Raw genomic sequence first — 25,362 nt, forward strand, 5'->3', positions numbered from 1 at the left:
TTTTAATGGAGAGTAGATAATACAGTGGATGTGTTATCGGCAGCTCCAGTAACTCTCGCTTCTCCTTTTTTGTCCCTCAGTCCTCATTCAATGAGTGATTTTTCTGACAAAGGGTGAAGAAAAAGCTGCTTAAAGGTCGGTAGTACTTGGTGACCAGTAGTCTGAGATATCGGAAATTTTTCTGTCTCTGTCTGTCCTTGTGGCCATGTCACTAATAAGGATGCTGGAGGTAAACGTTTTGTCTGGGCTGACGTTATCCGCCTGATAGTCAGGGACCCGAACCTTGGATAACCATTAAGGAGGCTGTCCTATCAGCAGGCGCAAAGTACTGGAACTGCTGTATAGCCATTTGGTGAGAGGATCTGGACCATGCAGTAGTCTCTGGTGGGGCCTCTCGATGCCATACTAGTGGGTAATTGTTACGGCTTTACCTTTTCGTGTGCTACAAAAAAATAAAAATTTTCCTGTCTTTTTCTCTCTTATTTTCCCTCCCTGTACTGCTCTAACCAAGTATGCCGACCTATTCCACAAATCCCAAAACCTCAACATGAAATATCTCCAGAATAAAAACTCGATTAAACCTAGAACCCCATCTTCCAACATAGACCCCTACTACCAGGTCTCCTTCTCCACCATCAGGGGTCTACGTTCCAACCTTCCAGAGGTTGAAACCCAATTACAGGAGATGAAACCGAACATATTATTTCTAAGTGAAACTGGAATAGGGTCGACCACTCCCCTAGATGAGTTCATAATTAACGGATACTCTAACTTAACAGCTAAATCTGACCCCAAGATCGCCATGGGCATGGAATATGTGCCTACATTAAGGATGGCTTCCCGTGTGGCAGGGATATCTCTAGAGAAGATCCTAATTTACCCTATATGTGCTTCAGGGTTGCACTTGCTAACACCACTGCATTTATATTTGCCCTCTATCGGCCACACAACAGCGGAGTTACTATCTTTAAGAGCATATCTGAGAAAATAGACAACATACTGTCTGCACATCCCTCGGCTAACATCTACATCTGTGGTAAGTTCAACGTCCATAACATGGAATGGCTGACCCATTCAAATAAGACAGACGATGAGGGGTTTTGCCATGATTTTGCCATTGCTTATGACCTCACTCAGATTGTTTGAGAATCCACCCGTGTGCCCAGTACAGCCGGTCAATATGCAAGCCTTCTAGACCTTTTTCTCTCAACTTCCCCTGAGCTATGTTCAAAAACAATATGTAATAAGTTCCCTGACGTACCCCTCCACCGTACTGTATACCGATACTCTATGGCTGACTGGGATAGCTTCCATACATTCATATCTGATTTACATCTGCACTCCATGTTTAAAAAGGAAGTGTCCTCTATAGTATCAGATCTGACCGAATGGTTAACTGTAGGCATAGAGCAATTCATACCATCTAAAAAATTCCAACAAAAACCTAACTGCCAGCCATGGTTTTCCCCAGAATGTGCTGCTGCTATCGCGCACAGAAATCACTTTTTCCATAGCTATCAACGTAATAGATGCACTGAAACTAAAGCTGCTTTCAGGACTGCCAGCAACCACTGTAAAAGAGTAATAAGAAATGCAAGAGAGCTATATGCCCAGTCTGTTAAATCCAAGGAAGCTGATCAGCGGCTTGGTTCCCACCAGTTTTGGCAAATAGCAAATAGGATCCTGAACAGAAGTGTGCGTTCTATCCCAACCATTATCAATGAACCAGAGGTCATCTCGTCAGCGTCAGACAAGGCCAAACTATTTGCCAAGAACTTTGCAGCTAATTCTACCCTACGCGACAAAGGCCATCAACTCCCCATATTTCCTCCTATAACACAGAACAAGCTAGGTAACATACAAATATCCGTGCATGAGGTCGCCAAGCTAATCAAGAACCTAGATTCCAGTAAAGCAACTGGCCCTGATGGCATCCCAATTATAGTGTTAAAAAAGCTTCAACCAGAACTTGCTCCCATACTTACGAAACTATTTAAGCGCTGCCTTAAGGAGAAGTGCTTTCCGACTCCCTGGAAACCTCATCAGTTTGTCCTGTATTTAAGAATTCAGGTGATAAGTAATCTCCCTCTCAGTACAGACCAATAAGTCTCCTGTGTGTTATGAGTAAGTTGCTGGAATCCATATTAAATAGAGAAATAGTCAACCACCTCAGCAGGAACAACCTTCTTAGTGACACACAATATGGTTTCTGCTCTGCAAGATCTACCGCAGATGTGCTGACGGTTATATCCCACAGGATTAGTGAATCTCTTGACAAAGGCTTCCTTTCTAGGGCAATTGCTCTTGACATATCAAAGGCCTTCGACAAGGTATGGCATAAGGGTCTACTTCACAAGATTTCCAGCTACGGTATAACTGGAAATGTTTTCTCAATCGTTAAATCATTTTTCTCTGATAGGCTCATAAGAGCAGTGGTCGATGGACAAAAATCAGAGGCCTGCAATATAAATGCTGGAGTCCCTCAGGGGTGAATCCTAGGCCCAACTCTCTTCCTGATCTACATCAATGACCTCCCTAAACACATACTTAAATCATTCGTTGACATCTATGCTGATGACACGGCCATCTACGACAACACATCAAAGGCTGTAAATGACAAAGTTCTCTCTGATTCTCTCTCCTCTGATTTGAGTGCGTGGTTCAGTGGGGGAAAACATGGCTGGTTACCTTTAATGCATCCAAAACCAAACTCCTATCCTTACATCATCAACGCTCTGATCCCAATCTGGCATCAATTGTGATGGATGCCCTCGTCTGGGTGAGGCCCCGTGTTTTGACAAGTTTCTGGGTTTGACCTTTAATCCTGATCTGAAATGGAACACGTACATCAAGTCTGTTGCCAAGGTCGCTGGAAAGATGGTGGGACCCTTCTACCGCTCCAGAAGATATCTCACTACTGATCCAATTCTCTATCTATATAAAAGCCAAGTACGTCCAAGCATGGAATACTGTTGCCATATCTGGGCAGGAGCTGCTAAAAATAGCCTATCCTTCCTTGACAGAGTACAAAATAGACTTCGTGGCTTAGTGGGGGATGCCCTTTTCTCTACCCTGCAACCTCTCTCCCACAGAAGAGACGTTGCGAGCCTATCCTTATTTTATCGTTATTTCCATGGCAGGTGCTCGTCTGAACTCCAATTTCTGGTCCCCCCTCGCCAATCTTTCACGAAAAACACCCGTCTAGCTGAATCCACTGTGAAAAATTTCCCCCACTCTTTATCGGTGCCTAAATCAAAGCGTAGATTCCATGAACAAAGCTCTTTCTTAGAACTGCACGCCTGTGGAACTCTGTTCCGTCAGCCTGCTTCCCACCTGACTACAACTTGGATGTCTTTAAGTCCAACATTTACAAATTTCTAATGAACCGCCCTCTTAAGTAAACACTTCATCAAATTTCCACACTAACGTAATGTACTTGCAATAACCATTATCCCTGAGTGGCTTCCGGGCCTTGATAAGTGGTGTCCACCGTGTAAAAGAAAAAAAATGTTATGCTGTATAACCTGGAACAACAACAATCATGATTAGAGATGCTTTGTTGCCTTAAAGGTGGATATTTTAAGCTGGTTTTAAGCTCATTTGTTGCTTTTACCTTTTCGATTTGAAGTTAATTTTTTGAATTGACGTGGACACTAGGATACTTCAATTAAAAGTCAAATATGAAAAGGTAAAATTATAAAGGCATAAAAGGTGAATCAAATAAGCTATAGGTTGGTCAAACAGTTACATTTTATTTAGCTTTTGGAAAAAATGACAAGTGCGGACTTTCTTTTTGGTGCCACTGTATATAATAATAATAATAATAATAATAATAATAATAATAATAATAATAATAATAATAATAGTAATCACTCTCATCAGTGTAATGTCTCTATTACATATGTTAGTTTTTAGTCACCATCATCCAGTTGAATTTGTAGCATATCTTAACTATGCTGATGATATTGCTCTTCTAAAAACAAGATTAAATCAACACATGCTCTTCTTATTTTCATGTAGAACAGGCATGCCAGAATGTTGGATTATTCCTGAATGCTTTGAAAACCATATACCTGCACCAGAACCCATTAATAGTTACCACTCTAGTCTTCACAGGACTTCAAATATCTAGCACTGCACTCAAGGAACTTTGGAGGGTGCAGAATCGCCCTTTTTTCATTCTGACCTGGAGGAGTGGTAGGACCTATGGGAACTTGATCTATGGATTGCACTAACATTCCTCAACCATTTATTTACAAAAAAAATTAATCTAAAAACCATCATCATTTTTCTCTTCAACACTTAGGTATGGTTTCAGCATAAAGTGACCTCAATGACGGTTGATATGCTGTAAAAAAACACAAACAACAATTCACCGTTTTTACTGCATACAACATTACTAAAAGATTAATTTCTGATAAAATTTTCATAAAAATCTGGTTAATAATAAGTTTGCATACAGACAGACAAACATCTGACAAAAGAAAACTTTATAAACTAAAATAAAACAAATGCATTTAGTTAATTACTTCTACATCTTCATCCGTCAAAAGCGGTGCTTGAGAATTTTTTCCACGTTCTCTGCTGGGAAATAGCCTGAAATTGTCAAAAGAAACACAATTCTAAATAATTGGAAGACATATTCTTATTCCAAATGATGCAAAAATGAAAATAGGAAAATAATTATTATAAGCTAGAGGGGGAACTCGACGTTGCCCGGAAATTAAAATAGTACTTATAAATTAGAAGAAAGCAAAACATAGCATATAAAAAAGTTAATATTATAAATTTAATTTGTCTTGAGAATTGTTCATGTTGTAAATCTCTCAATCCAATTAAATGATAGCGCTTGATTTGAGCTGAGAGATACACTTTCCAGCTTAAAAGAATGGCACATGTAAGGTTAGTTTTAATTTTAAATCATGAAAATATGAAAGTTAATTTTAAAACATGAAAGTTGTTTTTACCTTATGTTAATTACAACAAACTTTCAATTGCATTTTTGTTGTCCATCAGATTTCCACTGATTTCATTCCATTCCTTTTCATATATCAAAAAAGTCTTTCAGGTAAAGCTTTGCAATAAAGGCTACATCGTGTTCTGACAATTATCTTTTTTGAAACTGTAGATTATTCTTGATTATCATGCTTAGAAAACGATTAGTTGCAACAATGATTAACAATCAAGACTTTTATTTTCATACTACCAAGCTTGCTCCAAATAATAATAGAAATCATAGTAGTTATGTCTTATTTTTGTTTGCATGCTACCGGTTAACTAGAAAAGCCTATTATTTATAGAAGAACAATGTTATGTTTACCAATGGGACACCCTACATTGTTCAGCAGAAATTACTTCATCTTGGGTTTTATAAAAAAATTCTAGTCTAATAAATAAAACTTATGAAACCCTGTGAAAATTCAATGGTGCTTTTTACTTCAATCGATATAATTTACAGTTAGTAATAATATTCCTTTTGAATTAATGAATCTTTGTCAGGGTCAATACTATTAATTAAAAATTATTTTGTATTTTTACTGTAAAAATAATTGTCAGCTAAATACTTTTCAAATCAATAAAACAAATGTTACTTTATTAAAAATATTTATTGAAAATTGTTTTAGCAAATGATATGACATAATTCGATTTTGAAACAATTCATTTATAAATAAGTAGAATCAGAATTTTTACTCAGAAACATCAAATTAATTACCAATCACTATTTTTGCTGAGATAATGATCTCATGTTTTTAAATTTATGTGAAAGGTGATAACGTACGTACAAACACAAAATGTTTTAGCTTACTATTATATAGATTATGCCCACCAGCTTTCCTACTAGACCAAAATAGCATTGTACAGAAAGTTTGGCACCTTCAAAAAATTATTACAGTAATAAAAAACAAAATGTTAATTTAAAATATACATTTTTACTTACCATTGAATGTATGTATCGAAATCATCAAGTTTGTTATAATTGCCATACCAGTGATTTAGGATATTGTCTATAAAATCACCTTTGAAATGGAAAAATAAGTTTTATTATATCTATTTCCAATAATAGATTAACAGAACGAAAAATAAGATTATAATAAAACAGTTTATATTTTTGGCATCATCATCATCATCATCATCATCATCATCATCATCATCATCATCATCATCATCATCATCATCATCACCACCACCACCACCACCACCACCACCACCACCACCACCACCACCATCATCATCATCATCATCATCATCATCATCATCATCATCATCTGCATTCAATCGAAATAACAATAACTGGTTCATGAAAACCACCGAGTGATGATCACACTTTGCTATTAGAGTATTAGGTAAGTTTGGAAGTCAACTTCTAAATCAAATATGGAGAGTGCTGATGTTAGTAGATGTAAAACAGTTAAGGTAGCAGGGTCAGTTCATAGGAGAAGGCTAAAGAAAACATGGAAGGAAGTAATAAAAATGGACCTGAAAGAAAAAGAGATAAATAAAAACTTGGCCAAAGACATGTTAGTTTGTCAAACACATGCCAGCATCTAAAACAGGCATTAAACTGATGATGATGATGATGATGGTGATGGTCTCAGTCATCTTCCTCATCGCCATAGGTAGTCTGTCTAAGCAAAGCATCAATGATTATTTTGTATAGACTACAAGGCCATTCTTATTTTTTTCATGTGACCTTGCCAATGGTTAGCATTATTATTCCTCCATTTCCAGTTTCTTTTTTCTCTTTCCTTCATGTTCGGAATGCAGCAATCACTTTGTCAGTCAGGTTCTATTTTATCTAGGTGTGTCTATCCATCTAAGGTTATTATGCATTAGATTTGCCATAGATGGTAGGTTTGCACATTCTCATATTCAATTCAGTTCATATTTTTGTTGTCGTCATCATTCCATAGAAATAACAATAAGTGTTTCAATAAGGAAATTATTATTATTTGGTCTTTTGTTGCCAATCAGAAGTGCTGATATTCCTCTATTTCCAGTTTATTTTCCTTGATTCCTTCCTTTTATCACACAGGTAAGAATACAGAAGTTGTCTTGTTAGTCATTAAAGTTTCATTCCACCCATCTGAGGTTTTTCTATATTAGAGAATCTATCATAGATGGTAGATCTGTACATATCATTATTTCTTAATTGGTGACTCTGTCCTACCAGATGACATTTAGATTCTCTCTTAGATGACCAGAGAGCTCGATTTGGTTTTGTTTTTCTCATGATCTTATCAATCACTAGTGTTTATATTCTTCCATTTCCAATTTTTTTTATCTTTGAATTTTGTCTTTGTTGATTCCTTCTCTTGTTCACACAGTTCAGACTACAACAGTTGCATTAATAGTCATTTAGAATATTTCTCCAGAGGTCCTACCTCTCTGAGGTCCTTCCATGTTAGGAGACCGCCCTAGATGGTAGTCCTGCATATTTCAACATTTGCTAGTTGGTAACCTTGTCCTGCCAGCTGACATTTATAATCTTGCTGAAATGACACATAATTATGAAGCCTTTCCCCTTCAGTGCATCATATGTGCAAGTGCTCAAGAATTGTGTGTTAGTGTCTTAGTCAGGCCCACTTATGGCGAAAATGAGATTATCCAAAGGCTAGAAAAAAAATGATGCCAAAGTTGTTCAGCAAGTAACTGTCGAGGTTACTCTAGTAGTGTATCGGGTCATATTGATGGAATTGTTTGCATCATATCAGGTCATGTTGATGAAGTTGTTCAAGATAATGTCAGGTCATGTCAATGGAGTTATTTGGAATCGTGTCAGGTCATGTCAACGGAATTGTTCGGGATCATGCTAGGTCATATTCACAGAATTTTTAGAATCATATTGATTGAAGTGTTTGGTCCTGTGTCAGATGGTATTGATGGTATTGTTTGTGTTGAGTTGCATAGATTGAAGTGTTTGGTTTACATTTGTTTTTCGGTTGACTTGACAGTTATCGCAGTCGTACATGGCAATGTATAATATCAACTTTTTTTCTGTTTCCATTTCTCTTACTTTAAGAAGCTACAAGCTATTTTGATAATTATGGCCTTCGACTCAACGTTTATACCAATGGTTAATAGCAGTAACTCCAGACAGTCAATAGTGGAATGGCTGGAGAAAACTGAGTTGATATGTCAACTAGGAGGGTTAAAGTATATCAAGTGCATCATCCCGATGAGCTTGTCAGGTGGCACATATGCTGTATACAAGCAATTGAGGGAGGAAAAGCATGTGGATTTTGGTTGTGTGAAGAAAATGCTGTACGTAGCCTTTGCTGTACGTAGCCTTTGCTGTACGTAGCCTTTGCCTTGGATCCCTTCACCGCATGGAAGCAGTTGCCTTCAATTAGATGAAACAGTTGATGTCTTTTTGGCAGAACTATGCAAGCTTGTTTGGTAGCATATCAGATCAGTGTATGCAATATGAATTTATTGCTGGATTGCCTGGACATGTGAAAGAACTAATATGAGCATCCTCCCAGATGGATAACCTAGATCTGTCACATGTGCTAACATGTGCTTGTGCCATTTTAAAGAAATGCATTGGAGTTACAGAGCAGGCTGCAGTAAGTGCATGGTCGACATAATGCGCATCTAAAGAGACCGATACTCCCTCGCAATGTTATAAATGTAGCAGACTTAATCAATCAGGGGTTGAGAATTGAGCATCAATTTCATTTGCCAAACTGTTGTAAATGATTCATTACAAGTTGTGACTGTTTGCATCAATGCTCTGGTGAATACCAGATGTTCTGATGAACACTGGATGCATGCAGTCACTAGTCCACAAGTTGTGTTGTAAGGAATGAACGAGGAAAGTGACTCCTGCACTCACAACCGATGGAAGCATACTTAACTGCTCTGAAATAGGAATGGTGCACATTAACATTGATGCAAAGCTTGGCATTACAATAGAAGTGTTAGCTTTCTATTGAAACCTACTTGGAATTGATTTGTTGCTTGGGCTGGATGCAATCAAGTGGTTGAGAGAAGTAGCTGTGACTAGTGTCAGTGAGGTAATGTTTCCACAATTCAGCAAATAAAAATTTGCCACTATCACCATTACAGAGCCTGATTTTACCACAGAGTATAAAAAGAACACTTGGAAGTGAACCACATACTGGAAATGGGCTGGTGACTAACCTCCAATTAGGTTGAAAAATAGATTTGCAGAATATTCCCCCCATCACACATTCGAGAGGAATATGATCAGGAACTGCAAATCTGAATTGATAATGGCTAGCTGCTACTATATCCAGAGAATAAACTCGGTACCCCAAAAGGTCTAATCCCCCTCGTATCTGTTCTGGAGGAAAACAAACAGAAGGTTCGCCTCATTATGGATTCTTGGGAGCTAAATGTGTACATGGACATGTATATGGCCAATGCGAATGTTTGCTTGAAAAAATTAAGAAAATGGCAACAACAAGGACTAAACATCGCAGTGCTAAACCTACGCTGAGCATATTTGCAAGTATATATCGACAAATCTTTTTCCAAACAGTGGAGATCAAATCTATTCCAAACAATGGAGATTAAGGGACAATGATATTGTCTTACTCCACTAGGATGTTGGCTCAATCTTACTCCTTTAATAATGCAGGCCATTGTTAATGCCGTCCTAAGCTAGAATGAGATTATAAACATGGCTATTCTTCTTATATTGACATTTTTGTGAATGAGAGTGTATGTTCTGCAACCTGTGTTAAGGAATATTTGGAGAAGTTTGATCTAGCAAGCAAGACCACAGAACAGCTGAGACTGGGCTCATGTGTATTGAGATTACATGTCCAGGAGAAGCAAAGAAAACTGCTATAGCGGCATGAAAGTTACATACTTTGTAAAGTTAATCAACCCATGAATAACTGAAGCTAAGGTATGGACAGTAATTGGGGCCTACAAAGAATGCTAATCCATAGATCCAACCCCAATGCATTAGAAGCCAGGTAGGCTTGATATCACGGAAATTTGGAGCAGGGTTACAATGGATATAGCCCATTTTGGAACTCTGGAAACAATTACACTGATAGCAGTCTGATGGAGGAAACTATTAGAGAAGAAGGCTTTCCAACATTTAGAGACCTCAACAGTGAAGGAGTGGGATTTTGTTGTTTGTTGGTTACTTGGGAGTATGTATGTTGGGGTGGGGGTCTTGCTTTACCTATTATAAGTAGAATTTCTTTGTCCAACCTAGAGATCCTGATTCCTCTGTATGTGAACTATTTACATTGTGTAAACTGTTCATCAGTTCTTCTCACATCAGACATTGGTTCCACATGAGAACTTAGAAATCTCCTGGATATGAAACTAGTAGCTTTTGCCAAATTTGTAATCTTCATTTAACAGTTGGTCAAAGTGCATGGCATTTACCAATTTCGTCCACATTGGTTTGACATGGAAAAGACAAACCCATGTTGAGTCAACATTTGTATGAGCCATTAAGAATCTAATTTTCAAATTCTGCTTTGTTAAATTACACATGATGACAGAACACACAGGTGAGTTAATGGTGTTATTTGCCTGTTGTTGAGTGTTCTCCATAGAAGACCATAAAGAGATACCAACTTTAATCAAGATTACCTAAAGAAAAGGCTCAAACATTTCAATGTGACATCTCACAAGTGGCCTGTGAAAGGCTGCTGTTTTAACTCTTAATGTTCCAAACTGTATTGATCAAAAGTGATGTTTATATTTCCAATCCATCTGACAATGCATAAAATAATAATCTTTTTGTTTAAATCTATTTTTTAATTTATTTAAAAGTTTTCAATGTACTAAATACTAGAAGTATAACCCCATTAGCATATAAAATAGTTGAGAATGAGAGCTTAAGCAAGGTCAATTCGAATTATGAGGGTCAGGGAAAACTATGGAAAAGCACCAGTAGTTCTGGAAGATTTCTCTCACGCAAGATTCCATCAGTTTGGTAAGATGACTGATTGGGTAATAGTAAACAGGTGACACTTTTTATACAAGGTAATGACATTGGTAGTTTTCTACTGCTTTAAAATTGTATCATTGTTAAGGCAGAACTGAGAGAGAAAACTAGTGCTAAAGAAAATACTGCCTGTTAGACACCTTAGTTCCTTCACTGAGTAAGCAACTGGCATAGTCTCTGTTGCTGGGAGACTTCTTCTGTTAACCTCTTGTGATTAAGTTATGTATTGGAAGAGGCTCACCTGTGCTTCTACATACAAAGCATCTGCAACAAAAGAGAGAATTAGAGACACTTTAACAATCTGGCCTCTCTCTCTGTTTGCTACGCATCAGATTGATCTGTTCCAAAAGGCTCCCAAGAGCAACACACATTACCCCTCACTCATATCACCTGCATACATCTTTCCGGAAACAAATAATTATCAGTGAAACTAAAAAATTAAATCCTCCTACACACCGATCACTTTGTAGAGTACCTCCATCACCAAACAAAAAACTTAGTTTACTAAAACTTAAACATCGTAACCTTTCCTTTATATTGACTCCTTTTTTTTTCTTTTTTTTTTCTCCCAAGCTTGCTTAAGTGATTGATCAATATAGCTCGTTAGAAATGTCCTTTTTGGAGCACTTCACATAACTTGGAGCTATTGGCTCCAAATTTTGTTAACACATTACTAAGTTGGTTTTCACCCTCAATCCACTCAACATCAGTTTCCTGTTTGTCTATGGATTCTCGTATGCTTGAGATTTCGAATTGAAGACGTCTATCCTCGAGATGGTTGCATGAATGAGCAGCATTATATAAAGATTTTATCCGTTAAGCAAGTGATGGGTAGAGAGAAATTCTTTCCGCCAAATATGATTTCGGCAATTAGTTTGGACCATAAATATGCATGATCAGAACCTTCAGCAAGAGCCAAGGTTTCAGCTGCTAGTGCAGATTTTACTACTCTTTTTCTTTTCGAAGAACTCCAGACAATGGGGCATGATAATTCACCATTTGTTAAAAATAAAATGTATGCAGCCTGACTACCACCACCTTTTGTACTGCTAAAGCTTGCATCTGAATATACCTTCAACATCAAGTTTGACAGAGTTTCAAACCTTGGAAATAATATTGAGGAAGGCCTTGACTTAATTTCTCTTACTAATTTATTTAGATTTTTTATGTTTTCTATAGTTGGTGCTTTTTGAGAGATACTTGCTTGGTGTACACTGAAACTTAGATCAGGTCTTGATGTGTTTGCAAGCCAATTTTTACCTATTGTGGATCTGAGTATTTTGATCTCTTCAGTATTTAATGGAGAAGATTTATCTGCAGATCTGTCTTTTACTACCGCAATTTCAGACAAACTTTGGCCATACTTATTCTGATTGATACAGATTGACTTATCAACATATTGAGTTAACTCTATTCTAACATACATAAAGGCACTAGTGTTTTCAACACCCACCACAAACAACAACCTCAGCTTCCTTTTCAAATTGCTGTGTACCACCCCACAGCTGATCATCTACATAAGTGACTAATATTCCTTCCAGATTGCCATCATTATGCCAGAAGAACACACCAGGATCAACCATACTCTTCCTACATCCAACGTCAAGAACAGCTCTTCTTAAGGTAAGGTACCACTCGCAAGGTGCATCTTGAAGACCATACACGAACTTGTTCAAGCGCCAAACTTTTGATGTTTTTGCTTCTTTAGGTGGTTGAACAAAGATCTTTCTTTCAAGCTTTTGATTCTGAAGGAAGGCAGTTTTGTAATCAAGGGAATGCAATTTTCAACTCTTAGAAGAAATGATACATAACGCAACTCTTACACTCCCCTTTAGCAGGTAGGGATGTTTGTTCTAAAGGTGGCATTTTCTTCAAATCCCCTAGTGACTAACCGGTCTTTAACAAGGTGTTTACCATCTATAATTTTTGTTTTTAAAATCCATTTTACTGATATAAGGGTTTGATCTGTATTATCAACTTCGTCGTAAACATTATTTGATTTCCAACCGTCTAGTTCTTTCTGTTTTGCTGATAGAATTTCTTCTTTAGCTTCAGTAATATAAGTATAGCACATTAAGATTTCATCAGCAATTTCATTACCAACCTCCTCTTTTGACTTAAGTTCTTCTGTGACATTCATTTTCCAATCTTGAATGTCGCTATCAAAGTCAATAACCATATTCTGACCATCCTTGTTTATAGCATTCTACTCATTTCCATATTTTCCACTTACTTTTCCAGATCGTGATACTAATTTTATAGCTTCCCACGACTCAGAATTATTCTTTTTGATGTTTAATTCCATAAGTGGTGGAGAGGTGGTAGTCATTGTTTTGTTCACAGCACCTTTTAATGATCTATCTTGGAGTTGTAGATCATTGCCAGAGCTTTCATTTTTGTTGATGCTTGCTACTGGAGCAGTATTATTATTGACACACTGTTTACTTTCTTCACTATTGCTGTCACTCAGTGGATCATCGTCTGATATATCTTCAAACGATGTTTTATTTTCTGTTACCTGAAAATGAGAGTCTTTAGATTGTTCATCTGTAGTAGATTCATGTTTCAAAGTTGCCGAGTTCACTCTGCTTATCACCGATTTTGTGGGCTTTTCTAGTCGAAGGCAAGAAGGATGTACTCTGATATATGTGCTACCATGTTTCACCAAAATTAGCTGACCATCCTGACCCAAAACAGTAGCCGGCCCCCTCCACCTCCTTCTGTCCAAACGTTTATAATATATAATGTCACCAGTGAAGTACTTGATGTCTCCTGAAGTTCTAACATTGTGTCTAAGTGCTTTCTTCAGTTTTTCTGAATTTTCCGTAGCAATAAATGCTTTCCGAGCTGAATGTAATACATTTAAATTCTCTCTAATGATATCACTGGAAACCTCTGGGTTCAGTGCAGGGGGTTTCTGGAATGGGCTGAAACCATGAACATTTATCAGACTGTTCTTTGCACAGAGACACCACATAACAGCAAATTCAAGTGAACAGCCAGAATCAGCAACTGTTTTCTGAATCATTTCCCTCATGATACGACTGTGTCTTTCTACTAATCCATTTAACCAGGCAGATTCAGCCGCTGTTGTTTTTACGTTAATATTCAATTTGTTCGTAGAACTCTAAAACTTCTGCATTTGCAAATTCCCCTCCATTGTCAGTAAGTAAACTACAGGAAGTACCATAAATTGAAATCCAAACTTTGAAGAGCTCTCTGACAACTGTAGATGGAGATTTATTTCTTATTACTGTTCCTCAGAAAGTCTGGTAGCATGGTCAACCAGATGCAACAGATAAACCTTCCCAAATTGTTTGAGGTTTACAGCTACACATTCATTGAACTTAGTTGCCATGGGTAAGCCAACAATTGGCCTTGGAGGGGCTCTTTGATATACTTTGCAGATCTTACAATTCTTCGGTATCTTATAGATTTCATTAACAATTTCTTGATTATCATTTCCCTCACTATGTAGCAGTTCAATGATTTTCCTCGGAGGACTGTGAGAAAACTAATGATGCAATTTCAGGGCAGCATCCTTTGGAGACATATGCTTATTAAAAAGTGTAACCTGGACCTTTGGATTCCTACTTGCTTGAACAAGAATTTGCTTTTGTTTAGACAAAGGAAGACAGTAGTGACCACTACTAGCTAAAGATAGCAAAAGTTTTTGTCCCATAATTATAGCGGTATCATCTTCACAATCAATTTTTGCTTTTGTAGATTTCAACTCATCTTGAGCCAGCAAAAGGGGAATGTCTGCATCTTTAATATCAATGATGATAGAGGTTTTAATCTTGCCAATAGTGACCGGCATACAGGCAATCTTCGAAGCAGGAATCCAGTTGTCATCACCAAACTTGAATTTGTTATGGCTATCTTTATATTGTACACTTTTTCTATCATTTTCTGATAAGCTATTTAAGTGCTGCCTTAAGGAGAAGTGCTTTCCGACTCCCTGGAAGACCTCATTAGTTTGCCCTGTATTTAAGAATTCAGGTGATAAGTCATCTCCCTCTCAGTACAGACCAATAAGTCTCCTGTGTGTTATGAGTAAGTTGCTGGAATCCATATTAAATAGAGAAATAGTCAACCACCTAAGCAGGAACAACCTTCTTAGTGACACACAATATGGTTTCCGCTCTGCAAGATCTACCGCAGATGTGCTGACGGTTATATCTCACAAGATTAGTGAATCTCTTGACAAAGGTTTCCTTTTTAGGGCAATTGCTCTTGATATATCAAAGGCCTTCAACAAGGTATGGCATAAGGGTCTACTTCACAAGATTTCCAGCTACGATATAACTGGAAATGTTTTCTCAATCATTAAATCATTTCTCTCCGATAGGCTCATAAGAGTAGTGGTCGATGGACAAAAATCAGAGGCCTGCAATATAAATGCTGGAGTCCCTCAGGGGTCAATCCTGGGCCCAACTCTCTTCCTGATCTACATCAATGACCTCCCTAAACACATACTTAAATCATTCGTTGGCATCTATGCTGATGACACGACCATCTACGGCAACACATCAAAGGCTGTAAATGACAAAGTTCTCTCTGATTCTCTCTCCTCTGATCTCGAGCACGTGGTTCAGTGGGGGAAGACGTAGCTGGTTACCTTTAATGCATCCAAAACCAAACTCCTATCCTTACATCATCAACGCTCTGATCCCCATCTGGCATCAATTGTGATGGATGGCTCTCGTCTGGGTGAGGCCCCGTGTTTTGACAAGCTTCTGGGTTTGACCTTTACTCCTGATCTGAAATGGAACACGTACATCAAGTCTGTTGCCAAGGTCGCTAGAAAGATGGTGGGATCCTTCTACTGCTCCAGAAGATATCTCACTACTGATGCAATTCTCTATCTATATAAAAGCCAAGTATGTCCAAGGATGGAATACTGTTGCCATATCTGGGCAGGAGCTGCTAAAAACAGCCTATCCTGCCTTGACAGAGTACAAAATAGACTTCATGGCTTAGTGGGGGATGCCCTTTTCTCTACCCTGCAACCTCTCTCCCACAGAAGAGACATTGTGAGCTTATCCTTGTTTTATCGTTATTTCCATGGCAGGTGCTCGTCTGAACTCCAATCTCTGGTCCCTCCTCACCAATCTTTCACGAAAAACACCCGTCTAGCTGAATCCACTGTGAAAAATTTCCCCCACTCTTTATCTGTGCCTAAATCAAAACGTGGATTCCATGAACAAAGCTTCTTTCTTAGAACTGCATGCCTGTGGAACTCTGTTCCGTCTGCCTGCTTCCCACCGGACTACAAGTTGGATGTCTTCAAGTCCAACGTTAACAAATTCCTAATGAACCACCCCCTTAAGTAAACACTTCATCAAATCTCCACACTAATGTAATGTACTTGCAATAACTCTTATCCCTGAGTGGCTTCCGAGCCTTGATAAGTGGTGATCACTGTGTAAAAAAAAAAAAAAAAAGAATCTAAATAACATGAGAACCACACTTGTCCACAAACTGTTTTTGTGGCACCACAGTCAAGAACAGCACTATTCATAGCTTCACCAACCAGACCCTTCATATCTTCAGAGCTGGAGAATACATCCTGAAACAATGTTATTTCATGATACGTGTCCTCACTAGGATGATCTTGATAATCACAATCATCAACAACTGATGTTTCTGTTGTGTATGACGTATTTCTGACACTTGAGATTTTATCTGGACAGTTTTGTACCCAGTGATCCTTTGAGTCACAATTGAGACATCTAGTGACCTGACCATATTGATTTAGGGGATTTTGGAAATGTCTTCTCTCTGTTACTTTATGATAACGACCAACAGAGAAAGAAGAGTCACTTTTGAAATTCTGTGGAGGCCATCTGCATCTTCCATGTTGGCCTCTACTTCTGCTTTGAAAGTTTCTACCAAAAAATGTACCATGTACAGTGGGTTCTTCTGTGAAATCAGTTTTTACTTTGATATTGAACTTTGAGTCTTGAGGGGCAGTTCCAAATATTTTTTCATTTGTTCACACATCTTATCATAATTTAATTCAGTAACTGTGTCTCTCACTAGTTGTTCTTGATGTTGAGGTAAGTTTGCCGATTTCAGTAAACGATAAGCAAGTATATCTGTTGACATAGTCATGCCATGTGTTTTTGCCTTATTCCATCTAAGTTCAAATTCTGTTATATAATTTGGAATTGTAAGAGACTGTGGTCTTTTGTAGAGTTCAAAATTTTCATATGTTTCAAAAGCGCTGATAGCTTTGTTTTTTTTTCAAAGAGTTTAGACAATTCTAAAATAACTTTATCTGAACCTGTATCTGTAGTAATATCAGTATTTCCTAGTGCTTCTAAGACTTTATCTTGAGTCGCTTCATCTAGGCGTAAAATCAGCAATCCACCATGTTTCTTTTTGTCGACATCTGTAATTGATTTTCAAATATTAAATTTCTTCAACCATTTTTGGTAATCATCCTTCTCTTTATCAAAAGGTGGAGGTGCCTTATTGGTGAATGCATGTACTTGGGCCATTTAAAAAAATTTTTTTTTTTTTTGATCGCTGCTCTGCTACCACTGTTAGACACCTTAGTTCCTTCACTGAGTAAGCAACTGGAATAGTCTCTGTTGCTGGGAGACTTCTTCTGTTAAACTCTTGTGATTAAGTTATGTATTGGAAGAGGCGCACCTGTGCTTCTACACACAAAGCATCTGCAACAAAAGAGAGAATTAGAGACACTTTAACACTGCCTACATTTGAGAAGATATGATGGTACTAGTCTTAGTCTCTTCTATAAATAATATTATAGCATTCCTTGTTTCCTTTGTTCCAGTATATTTGATTCATTGTTTTAGCCGTCTTCATCAATTCACTGTTCAGGTACGTAATTATAATACATTTTCATATTCCAGTATTTTCTTTTCAAGAAGTGAAGGTTTAAGGAACTCTCTTCCTGCTGACTGTTTTCCTGTTATCTATGACCTTGCTCTTTTTTAGACTAAGGTCAATAGACATCTCCTGTTTTTGTAAAAACTATATTTCATTCTTGTTAGCTCCTTACATAAAGTGGCTTTCTGTTTTGTCTGGAGCGATTTCCATTAAAAAATAATAATAAATCAAAATCAAGCAAAACCAATAACTAAAAAAATATTTTGAAAACATTTTAAATTACAAATTACTTTATAAATCAAATTTAATTCATTCTTTTAACAGATGATAGAAATTGCTTTCTTTTAGGTTGAAGTGGGGAGGTGTTGCAACAAAAGATTTTCAACAAAAACACAAACTGAAGAGATTATTATTTACCTTTACCTTGAAATATGCAAATATTAATATAATATAATTGATAGAAAAGACATTTATGTTATTAATAAAACTCTCTTACCATTTGGTTGCGAGGGAATTTCATTCTTATAGAAGGCAATAACCTGAGACTGGATATTATTTCCTAAATTAAGAAAGAAAAAATAAAATAAAACTTTGAGTATTTCATTGTTTTCTTTTTAATGTCTGTCGACATTTGGTGAAGGAGGTGTCAAACATTTTATCCAGCAGATTGGATATGATTTTACTATGCGGTCAAATCATAAACAAACTTGCTTTTAACTTTTTGCACAGAATTAAATCATTAACCTATACAATTATTTGTCCTTTTCACATGGATATTGTGTCATTTTATTATCAAGCCAAACACACACATATACTAGCCCTCATAATTACTAGTTGATCTATTGCTAATATAGTCAGAGCCCATAGGTATTATAGCAATTAGCTTAGACTGGGGCTTAATTTCTCAGGACTAGCCACACCAAAAAGGCACTGGGGTTTCATTCAAGTAACAGTGTTACACTCAAAAAGAAAAGGAATTAGATTTTATAAGAGACTAGCCTAGGTGCCCGGTGTTTCCTGGGTGTTTGGAGGTATGTGATGAGCAAAAAAAAAAAACAAGTTGTAATAAGCAGGCAGGCTTGAACCCATGAAGCAAAGGTGGAAAAGAAAGTGGAGATGTGTGCAAGGGTGTTGATTGACCAAAAGAAAAAAAAGGAAAATTATGAGGGCAAAAAAAAACAAAACAAAGTGGAAGTAGGCAGGCAGGCTTGAACCTGTACCATGAAGGAGGAAAAGAAAGGGGGAAAAAAATGTAATGCATTAGCTGTTGCACCCATCGCCAAACCGGAAGTGACATAGGTTTAAATTAAGGCTAGACAATCAAAAAGAAGCGACAACTTTCGAAAATATCGACGAAAAAATGGTGACCCTTTCCTGTAGAAAAGTGCCCAGTTAAGGGTGAAGGAATTTATGTTTTTGGCTAATTTTTCGACATTTGTCATCCGAAGGGTCGTCTTCAAAATGATACCAATCTTGTGAAAATCCGTCGCCTCTGTGGAAAGTTTTTGTGAGACATACAAATATATATACATATATTCACACATACATTTAAACAGATAGGTGAGATTTATATTATAGACTAGCAGGGGGTACCAGGCGATGCCTGGGTGTTTTGTGGTGTGTGTAGTTTTGGTAAATCAAAACTGGGGGGGGGGTAAAATAAAATAAAAAATTCTGGTAGGTGAGTATGAGGATCGAACCCAAACCCTTGAGGCAAAGTTGGAAATTAAAGTGTGAATAAAAAATGTGCAACATTAACCACTGGGCCACAGCAACATACAATGAACAAATGTTTGAATTTATTTATTTAAGTATTAAAAACAGGTGGCCGCAATAAAATTTAACTCTGCTGCTTCCATTTGACCTAATTAAGGAGGTCAAATAGAAGTCACTAAGTTAACTTTTGCTGCGAGACAGCGTTTGGGTTTGTTTACCCAACTTTGACTGTTTTTTTCCCCAACAGATGTTGAGGAAGGGGAAACCAGCTCCTCATTGTCCAGATTGATTAGCAATTGTCTGATATAAGGGGAGTTTGTCCCCACATTGATCAAAGCTGATTGCTTCTGGACGTTTCCCGGTGCGATTGCTGGGAACAGAGTCTTAGCTTGGAATTAGTTTCCCTTTTTATACGAAAAAGCTGAACGAACACAAGACGGGCTGAAATAGTAATAATTTTGTAAAATTTGATGTAAATAAATCTAGACGCTACACGTGTTCCCAAATCGTAGATATTATTATCTAGCGGGTATATAAACAGTTCTAAGTGATCGTAACCCGCCCCCCCCCCGGAGCATGTGCAAAAGAAGCCTTTGCGAGACATACACGAAATGGTCACATACATTTTGCCTTTTATATATATAGATTATATTCTTATGCATCATTTATGCCTTTATATGATTCAATAGTTTTACTGTGACACTTAACTGTAATCCATTATATAAATAGTGACCCCAACATGATCTGAAAAAGCAGCCTTTTTTTACATTTTGTTTCACCTATACAAATTACTGGAATAGTTATCCATGTTTAGTTAAATCATTAAAAATAAGAAGTTTGGAAGTATGTAGTCTAGTATAGTATAGTATAGTATAGTAAAGGCCCTTTGAGACAGACTTACATAGATTTTGTGACTAGAAAATCAATGTCAGAATTAGCTGTCAATTAGTCACTGACCAAAAGTGAAGTGTATGGGACATGCATAAATGCATTAAGTGGTTAGAATAAACAAGCAACACGGGTCTCATAAGTGAAAGGGAAAGTGACTATACAAGCATTAGGAACATAGATGATCATAGAAAACAGATGACTAGAGTGAGAGGTGATAATATTAAACCTCTGAAAGGTGAGTAGTTGAATACCCCTCTCTCTTTCTCTCTCTCTCTCTGTCTTTCTTTCTCTCTCTTATCTTTCTATCTTATTCCCTTTATATATATTTTCTCAGCACAACTAAACAAAAGTCTTTTCTAGAAATTAATAGAAACTAACAGATAGAATATTATTCATGATTAAGATTATCTACCGGGTATGAGCCCCAACCAGCAGAAAATGACAACTAGCAGAAGCAGAAAAAATAGTGGAATAAAGCTTCTATATCTGCAAACGTGTCTACATCATGGGATTGGGACACAAATTACTTCAGTCTAGAAAAATTGAAGATTGTTAAGAAACAGGCGACAAATCAATTTATTTAAAAACGTCATTGTAAACAAAAGCAATATTGTGTATTTAATTATCAGGCCGAAAATAGTAATATATCCAACAATCATGAATATTAATTAAGTTATTTATAGTTACAAGTAATTTTATAGAAAATTGGGTAAAATTAAAGTTTTCTTAGCCATAATGTAGACAATAAGAGTCTACATGCAAGGAACAAAATACATAAACGAATATTTGAGATTACTTCTTCATCGTTGCATGATTTGTTGTCTATAGTGCTAGACTTTTTTTTTATTAAAAAACAATAGTTGTTGTTCAACTCAATGAATTTTCGTAATTTTTGGATATATTACGATATCCGTCATGACAATTAAGTATGCAATATTGTTTTTCCTTAAAACAATATACTTAAAAAATCGATTTGTCAACTATCTTAACAAGAACCATAAAATAATATATAAAATAATTTTATATAAAAATTACATATAAATATAAAAATAATTATATATAAAATTATATATACATATATAAAATAATTATACATAAATATTACATATAAATATATGAAATAACATATATAAAACATAAAAATTACATATAAATATATGAAATAATTATATATAAAATTATATATAAATACAAAAAAATAATTATATATAAAATTATATATAAATATATAAAATAATTTTATATAAATTACATATAAATATATAAAAAATTATATATCAAAATTACATATAAATATATAAAATAAGTATATATAAAATTATATATAAATATATAAAATAATCATATATAATAATTACTTATAAATATATAAAATGAGTATATATAATAATTATATATAATAATTATATATAAATATATAAAATAAGTATATATAAAAATTACATATAAATATATAAAATAATTATATATAATAATTATATTTAAAGATATGAAATAATTATATATAATAATTATATATAAAGATATAAAATAATTATAAAAATAATTATATATAAATATATAAAATAATTATATGTAAAAATTATATAGAAATATATATAATAATTATATATAATAATTACATTTAAATATATGAAATAATTATATATAAAAATTACATATAAACATATAAAATAATTATACATAATAATTATATATAAATATATAACATAATTATACATAATAATTATATATAAATATATAAAATAATTATATATAATAATTACATATAAATATATAAAATAATTAAACATAATAATTATATATAAAATAATTAATATAATAATTACATATAAATATATGAAATAATTATATATACATATATAAAATAAGTAAACATTTCTATTATTATAACATAGTGCATACGAGTGCATGGGAAAATATCAGCAGCCACAAACTGAAATACATATGAACACTCTTGAATTTTCTTAGTATAATAATTTTTTGAGCTCATCAAATTGATATATTTTCTGCTAACGCAGTGAATTACTTAAAAATAATTCCAGTAATCAATTCTTTATTCACCTTGTTTTTACTGACAGAACTAATACATATATGTTATATATATATATAATTAATTCAGTAGGAATGTTGATCTTAGCTTGCTATAAGATTACACCTGACAAATATATATAAGGTTATTGATTTTGCTGATTTTCTTAATGTGTGATAAATTTTTCATCTTCATCGTGTCTTTAACAATAACTCTTTCATACACCCCTAACTATACATAGATATCTGACTGGTGTCATATCATAATTGTTCTACAGAAAGAACTGAATAAAGCTTCAATACCTGCACACTTATCTGAATTAGAACAAAAATGCCTAAATGCAAACGGATTATAAAATTCACTTTCTATTATTATTTATTGGGAATTATAGAATCATACTTGCCTCTGGAAGATGATCCTCTATATGCCTCACCTATAAATTAACAAAAAGACTTTATCATTATTGGATAGATATGGTAAATACATTTTTTATTAATTCACATTTAAAATGTAATCTCTTAACCCGGCATCTGAAAATAAGAAATAATAAGCATCTTATCATTTTTTTCTGTTTCTTAATAGCTTTTCAATGTTACTTTGAATTATGTATAACTTTGAAGTTATACTTATCTTGGAAGTTATGTTTTTTTTTTCTTTTGGGGTTATCACGGTTGTAAATGGTTTAAAGTCACCTGGCAACCTTTTAAAAACCATAGAAATCAATAAATTGTCACTAATAATTTCACCAGACATTTTTAACATGTTGAGGTGTTGTAATATTTATCATATATTATATAATATTTATTATAAATATCTATTTACAGGGTATGATTAAAAAAAAATTGGAATGTTCAATTTATACACAGGGGTAATAAGAACTGACCAATCAAATGGAGCTGTGTTCTGCTAGCAACTAATCAGAAACTGGAATCACTCCATAAAATATACCAAATCTTTCAGAATTTCCAAACATAATTTTTGTGCGCACACAAGAAGGAATTTTGCTGTTTGCTTTACTTTTTGGAATTCAAGATTTCTATCCTATGGGAAACCCTATTCTTAGTTTTCGTCTTAGCTTTTACAATTCAAAGCTTCTCTGGATTGAATGAATGCCATTTAATTTGGAACAAGATTTCTTTTTTCTTCTGGAACTAAAATGGCTTATAATTCAGAACAGTGAATGAATAAAAGCTTGTTTTTAAAAGAATATGCAAATTATTTATTCTCTTTGAGGTTGCTGTTTAGGCACGACTAATTATATAAGGAAGTTGTATTCACTTTAAAATAGAAAAGTGAGTTTTGAAAATCAAATAACTCAACTTTATGTATGTATAGATAGATAGGTAAGAAATTATAAAATGATACTTACCTCTTGAAGATGATCTTCCATATTCCTCACCTGTAGATGAACAAAAATGTTTTATCAATTTTTAGTAGATATGGCAAGTGTAAACCATTGATTTTATATTCATTTACAGTTTAATTTCCATCTCCTAACACATCATTTCAACATACAATGAACTATTAATTATTTTCTTTTTCTATTAATAACATGCTTCAAAACTGATACTTCTATTTTAAAACAAGATATTTCCCAATGAGGATTTATAATTATTTTTTGTATTTTTTGGACTATTATTCTCATCTTAGTTGTTTTTTTCAAAACATTTCGATTGATGTATTCATACTGGATGTTATTGGTGAATAGTTAAAAAATGTTTGGTTTATTTGCTTTCCCAACAAACACAACCATTAGAAAATTTAAAACATAAATATTGACAAGTCTTTTTAAATTTTTTTATTAATAAATCTAGATCCATTCTGTTTTTTTTTGATATGATGAATATATATTTTTGAGATGAGGATTTATAATTATTTTTTGTATCATTTGGACTATGATTCTCATCTTGGTTGTTTTTTTTTCTCAACGTTTCGGCCGATGTAACCTCTAACCATCTTAGGTACGTTGGGAAAGTACATAAACCAAACATTTTTTCACTATTCACCAATAACATCCAGTGTGAATACACCTGCAGATGGTCAGAGATTACATCAGCCAAAACGCAAAAAAAAAAACAAGCAACATGACAATAATAGTCCAAATAATACAAAAATAAAGATATTTCTCTTCTAAAAATTTAATCAGTTTTTTCTTCCAGATATTTAAAATTTTTCTAATCAATTTTTAATCTATAAACTGCTCTGTTTACTTGCACAATTCAAACATTACTTGTATTCGTTTGTGTTGTTAAAGAATGTCCTAATTACCTCCCTTTAAGAATAACATTCTAATGCACCTCTAACTATATAATCAGCTATGCCAACATCTACATGCACATATTTGAACAAAAATACATACACACATACCATCTCAAGCAACTACAATACTACAGGTACATAAATGACATCTTTCTCATTTGTCCACACAGCATAGAGACATTGATAAACTTCTATTAAAACAACAACAACAATCACAACAGCATAAAATTCACTACAGAACATTCCTCCACACATATCTCCTTGTTCGAGTCAACATTACTAATAATCACATCATCACATCACTATACACAACACAATATGCAATAAACCTGCTATTACTGTGAAACAACATCAATTTAATCTTCATTCTCTGTTGACATACACAGAACCATCAAGACCATCACAACCAGGAAGGACTGTACAGTGTCTGACACAGTGATTCTCGATCATCAGACTACAGACGAAAGCACACATGAAGGTGAAGCCTGTGTCGTTCCTCTTCGAAGGAGTGCCCAGCGAAGACGATCGCCACCTCCCTATGTTATGTAGCTGGTACATATTGGAGACATGTTTAACAGGGACTCAAAACAGGGGATGACGATGATGATGACAAGACTGAGGGAGAGACATTTATATAGTTCTTGTTAACACAGAGAAGGGGACA

General features: G+C 34.9%; 1 protein-coding gene across 20 annotated transcripts in view; it reads right to left on the bottom strand.

Annotated features, from left to right (window-relative positions):
• The window catches only part of LOC145252844 (opioid growth factor receptor-like protein 1), a 106,536-nt gene that overhangs the window by 23,303 nt on the left and 57,871 nt on the right, over positions 1 to 25,362 (bottom strand). For all 20 annotated transcript variants that reach the window (XM_080112855.1, XM_080112852.1, XM_080112847.1 and 17 more), the window contains 4 exons: positions 23,809 to 23,838; positions 18,297 to 18,359; positions 5,939 to 6,017; positions 4,530 to 4,596 (listed from right to left, as the gene is read on the bottom strand). In XM_080112855.1, coding sequence (XP_079968981.1) covers positions 4,530 to 4,596; positions 5,939 to 6,017; positions 18,297 to 18,359; positions 23,809 to 23,838 — 239 coding nt within the window. The remainder of the gene's footprint in view (positions 1 to 4,529; positions 4,597 to 5,938; positions 6,018 to 18,296; positions 18,360 to 23,808; positions 23,839 to 25,362) is intronic.

Source organism: Euprymna scolopes, chromosome 29 (assembly GCF_053919585.1).
Source record: "Euprymna scolopes isolate OS-2025 chromosome 29, ASM5391958v1, whole genome shotgun sequence".
Lineage (NCBI taxonomy): Eukaryota > Metazoa > Mollusca > Cephalopoda > Sepiida > Sepiolidae > Euprymna > Euprymna scolopes.